The 4,659-nt window shown below is 36.2% G+C and overlaps 1 protein-coding gene across 1 annotated transcript; it reads right to left on the reverse strand.

Annotated features, from left to right (window-relative positions):
- Positions 1 to 3,235: 3,235 nt before the first annotated feature.
- On the reverse strand, positions 3,236 to 3,991 carry LOC122508911 (putative uncharacterized protein DDB_G0272516). The gene has a single exon (XM_043622576.1). It carries the CDS (start codon positions 3,989 to 3,991, stop codon positions 3,236 to 3,238), a length of 756 nt encoding a protein of 251 aa, XP_043478511.1.
- Positions 3,992 to 4,659: the final 668 nt, after the last annotated feature.

Consider the following 4,659-nt stretch of genomic DNA (forward strand, 5'->3'; position numbering starts at 1 on the left):
ATCGACTGATTTCACTGACCTCCAACATGGGAAAGTTATTGGAGAGGATGGTGCAACGCAGAATTGAACACTTCTCGGAGAATAATAAAGGAACAGCGGTTCTAGCAGTAGATCTGAAGGGCGCCTTTAACGCTCTTCTACCATCTAAAATCCTTGAAGAGCTGCGAAGCTGTGGAATTCCAGCTAAACTTTATACTTTTATTTTACACATGATCAATGACTGACAGCTAATCTTCGGAGATGTTAACAGTAAACCTACTCTATGCAGAACAGGGGTTCCCCAAGGAGGAGTGCTCTCTCCAATATTATTCAATTTAGCATTGAGAAGAATTAGACAGTGTCTCCCAGTGAATGTTAAAATACTGCAATATGCAGATGATATCGTTCTATACAATAGCTTCACAGATGTTAAGGAAGCAGTGGCTTCACTGGAAGAGGCATTAGCCAAAATCACACCTTGGATACTAACACTCGGCCTTAAAATCGCCCCAACTAAGGGTGCAGTCCCATGCTGAGCAGAAAACAGAATGCAAAGCAGAATTTCGTGAGTGCAAGAGAAATAGTCAGATATCAATATCCTTTCCACTCTCACGAAATTCTGCTTTGCATTGTGTTTTCTGCTTAACATGGGACTGTACCCTAAGTCGCAACTATGTATATTGGATCGAGGAAAGAGCGACCACTCCACGGTTGTTATAAAAATAACATAAACAAACAGCAAGGCACCAACATCACACTCTTATGGATACCAGCGCACTCAAACATAAAAGGGAATATTAAAGCGGACAAAATCGCGAAGACTTCTGCCAGTCTGAATATTGGCCTGACTATTCAACCTCTACAAGAGGATATCAGAAAGCTCCTCATTCAAGATTATCGTGCCAGCTTAAATCAAGAATGGCCATACTTCAACACCTCTCGCACTTCTCAAAAATATTTTGAATATGTGGAATTTAAGACAGAAAGACCATGGTTCTGTGGCTACGACGCACCAAGAAATTATATTAACTTAATTATTCGTCTAAGGACAGGGCACATTTGCACAGGATCTCTTTTCGGGAAAGTGGGCTGGAATATTCCACCACAATGCAAATGTGGCCATGAGATGAGCTCTTTAAAACACTACTTACAGGAATGTGAGCTGTTTAACGAGGGAAGAATGGAATTTCTCAACTTTCTTCGAAAGATTCTGGGCAGATCAGCATACTTATTGGAAAATCTCAACTGCCTGGTCTTTTTTCCCAATTTAGAAATAATTAATGAAATAGGAAAATTCTTAACGAGAAGAGGAATTTTTATCCCAGTACATATGCTAGATTTACTTAGGTTTAGCAAATTTAGCACACAAAAGTGCATGAATTTAGTTTATTTATCTGTGTATTTTCAAAAAAGTTTTCTAGTGACTTAGGTCTTTATTTTATTTAAATTAATTTATTACCTGGACTATAAGTATAAATTATAAGTGAATTATTTTCTTTAGGCCGAATTACTTACCCGAATTACTTAAAAAATATTCAAGAAATTTGAAAGGGTAAGGATTACCTTATAATGTTTGAAATTAAGCGGAAAAGCGTTGGTAGGAAATTTTGATTTGACTCTATCGATAAATTTATAAAAATCTTGGAAAATAGGCGCCAAAGGAAAGATCAGGGCGTGGGGAAAATCGCTGAGTGGGGTTTTTTGCCGCGGAAAAGTAGTGAAATCGTTCCCGCATGCAAATATTCGGCAGAACAAGTATCTTGTCTCGCCACCTCTTTGCGTGTCGCCGACAGCCCAAAGGTAAAAAATATAATTGTAAATTTATTTTGTTTAATCTTATTTTCAATTCAGTTAACATCTATCAAATTTTAATTATTATTTTAAATCTTAATTTAGAGTGGCGATTTTTTTGTGATTGTAATCAATTTTTGTGGCTGATGATGAGTGAGGGACTGCGTGCGGGAGCCGGAAACTAAATATCGTTACACAAGTATACCATCATTTTCTCCTGAAACTTAGGCCATTGACGAAGGAGATTTAATACATAACTTGTACTTTTTTCCGTTTGACTATATAATTAATTCTATCCTTTGGTTCAACAAATTGAATGCCGTAAGGATTATAATCGGGACATTCAAGTTTCACCCGTGACTAAGGTTTCTCAACCGACGCTTTCTCGCTTCATCAGGAGACAAATCGCCGACGATAAGTTTTTAAATATTGTTTTATTTTTATCTTTCAAATTTTCATTTATATCCATCTCATTATATACATATTTGATCTCATTCTTTTCAAATTTTAATCCTTTTATTGATACCTCCAAACATTTATCCTTATCCATTTAAGATTCCCCTTAAAATATCAATCGCTCTTAATTCATGATAATTTGTCTAATTTCGAACTACGCTTTTTATTTGTATTTTGTTTTTATGTTCTTGAATTGTGTGTGTGTATGTGAGTAAGAACGAGTGTCGTACGGCGCGAATTGTTTCGATAAGGATAATTTTCGGTTAAAATTATTCCTCTATTTTATTTGTTATAAATATTTCAAGATTTAATTAAAAGGGTATATTTTACATGATTTTTGTGCATTTGTTTTGTTATTTATTTTGTCTATTTAAACTAAATTGACCGGTAATATAAATTGAATCTTCATTAAATTCTCCATATTTAATTTTATCTATTTCTTTGCATTTTGTTTAATAATTCATAATTCAATATAGTAAATTCGTTACAAATTATATACCTCTTTAAATGGAACTTGGCCTAAAACGACCTGGATAAGTGGAAAACTGGATAAATGGAATACCTCTGTAAGTGGGACAAAAATTTCGGTACCTTCAGGTTCCACTTATCCAGGTTCGACAGTATATTAAGTGCAAGCATAGTTACACTGAACTGAAATGAATTTTTTTTTATTTATTTGTTTATACACCCGTCTTAAGCCTACAATCTTGGCTATACAAGTGTTTTTACAACCGTAGAATATTTTTCCTTACAAACATTTCTTAAATTACTTAATACTAAATTTTTGCGCCTACAGAGCGACTTAAAAATTAGGAGTACTTACTCGCATTTGCTGGACCACCCGTCTAATGGGTTTTCTTGCCAGTGGAGAGGGAAACTGTAGAAAACCTCTCCTGAGTACAACCGGTTTATCGACAGTCGAGTTCTAATGGTGTGTAACGGACAATAATCGAAGGTGCACATCATTATACCTCGACGTCAAACCTCCCGCTCAGTCACTAGATTGTTACTAGACCACCGTTCCCAATTGGACAAGTATGGGTTGTAAATAATCCAGGGCTGTCCATTCCAAACTGGGAACACACCTGGTTTGAGCGCTTCCTCCCCTCCTTGCGTCCGCAGCATATTTCTGTAATTCCAGATTCGTTTCCAATTCTGGTTTATCTCCTGGATTAGCTGGGTTGGGCCTCTGTGTGAACGCAGACCTGAAGGGAGATGGCTCCGTTTGATTAGCATCTGCGGAGTTTGTCTGTGTGTTTTGTTCTAGTATGGGAGCTACTTGATTTCGATGAAAATCCTGTTGAATGTTTTTGTTATTGTTATTATTGTTATTATTTCTGTCGTGAGAATCCTTGCTATTTTTTAATTTCTTTTTGTTTCCTCTTTGCGTATTTGGAGATTTTCCCGGACTCAAAGAGGTTCCTGAAAGGTTTCTTTTATTCGGTTGGTGTTGATCCTCCTCCTGCCCAGTTCGAATTTGCCTGTTTTCCGTATCTCTTAATCTGAATGACAATTTTTCAGTTACCAATCGTAGATTATCTGACGGCGACATAGAGGTGGACGTTGAGCATGACATGTTCGAGCCCGGTCTAGGTGAGATTTGTCCTGATGCCTGAGATAGCTGAGAAGAGGGTCTGCTGAACCCTCTTCCTCTTCCCCCCTTTTTGTAGATGTGAGATTCATTTGGCTCTGTTGCCTGCTGTTCTTCCATCATGCTGTCTTCCTTTTGTGGTTGAATCTTGTTGCTATCAGATTTGTAGTCCATATTTATCTACCTTTTTGAATAATTGAGATTATATTAAATTTAAGAAATAAAACTTGACTAATTTAAAATTTGTTAATTATTGAATTGTGTTTTGCTTTGGATAACCGTTTTGCTTTACTGTTTGCAGTGCCTTGTTTGAATTTCCTCGTAGTTCTCGTTCCACCAGATCGGTTTCAAGGTCGCTTTTTCTATTATTATCTCTCGGTAGGTATGCTCCTGAGGTCTTCAGATTAGCAATCAACGCATCAGCAAATGTATCATATCTTCTCAGTGGCGATGATATATCTACAGTCTTGTTGCGTATCCGAGAGTGTTTTTTTAGTCAGGTCACAAAATTGAACTAATCAACTTTGCCTAATCTTAGCCTGTTAGAAATCTCACATGCATCTGTAATCTTGATATAAATATTAATAAGAACCGGGAAATGATCACTACCGTATGGATCTGACGACATTCAACATTCAGTGATTTCTAACCTCAAGGATTTCTTGTAGCGCTCTTGCTGAAGCATGAGACACATGCTTATTCCCGAAATCTTTTTTGACCAAATAGTGATTTGATATAAAACTACTTAACTTAAAATTCACATAATATGCACATTATTTGACATAACTTTCATTGTACACAAAAACCATTTAACATAAATATCATTTGTCATAAAATTCATT

This window comes from Leptopilina heterotoma, unplaced genomic scaffold (genome assembly GCF_015476425.1).
Source record: "Leptopilina heterotoma isolate Lh14 unplaced genomic scaffold, ASM1547642v1 Lhet_58, whole genome shotgun sequence".
NCBI lineage: Eukaryota > Metazoa > Arthropoda > Insecta > Hymenoptera > Figitidae > Leptopilina > Leptopilina heterotoma.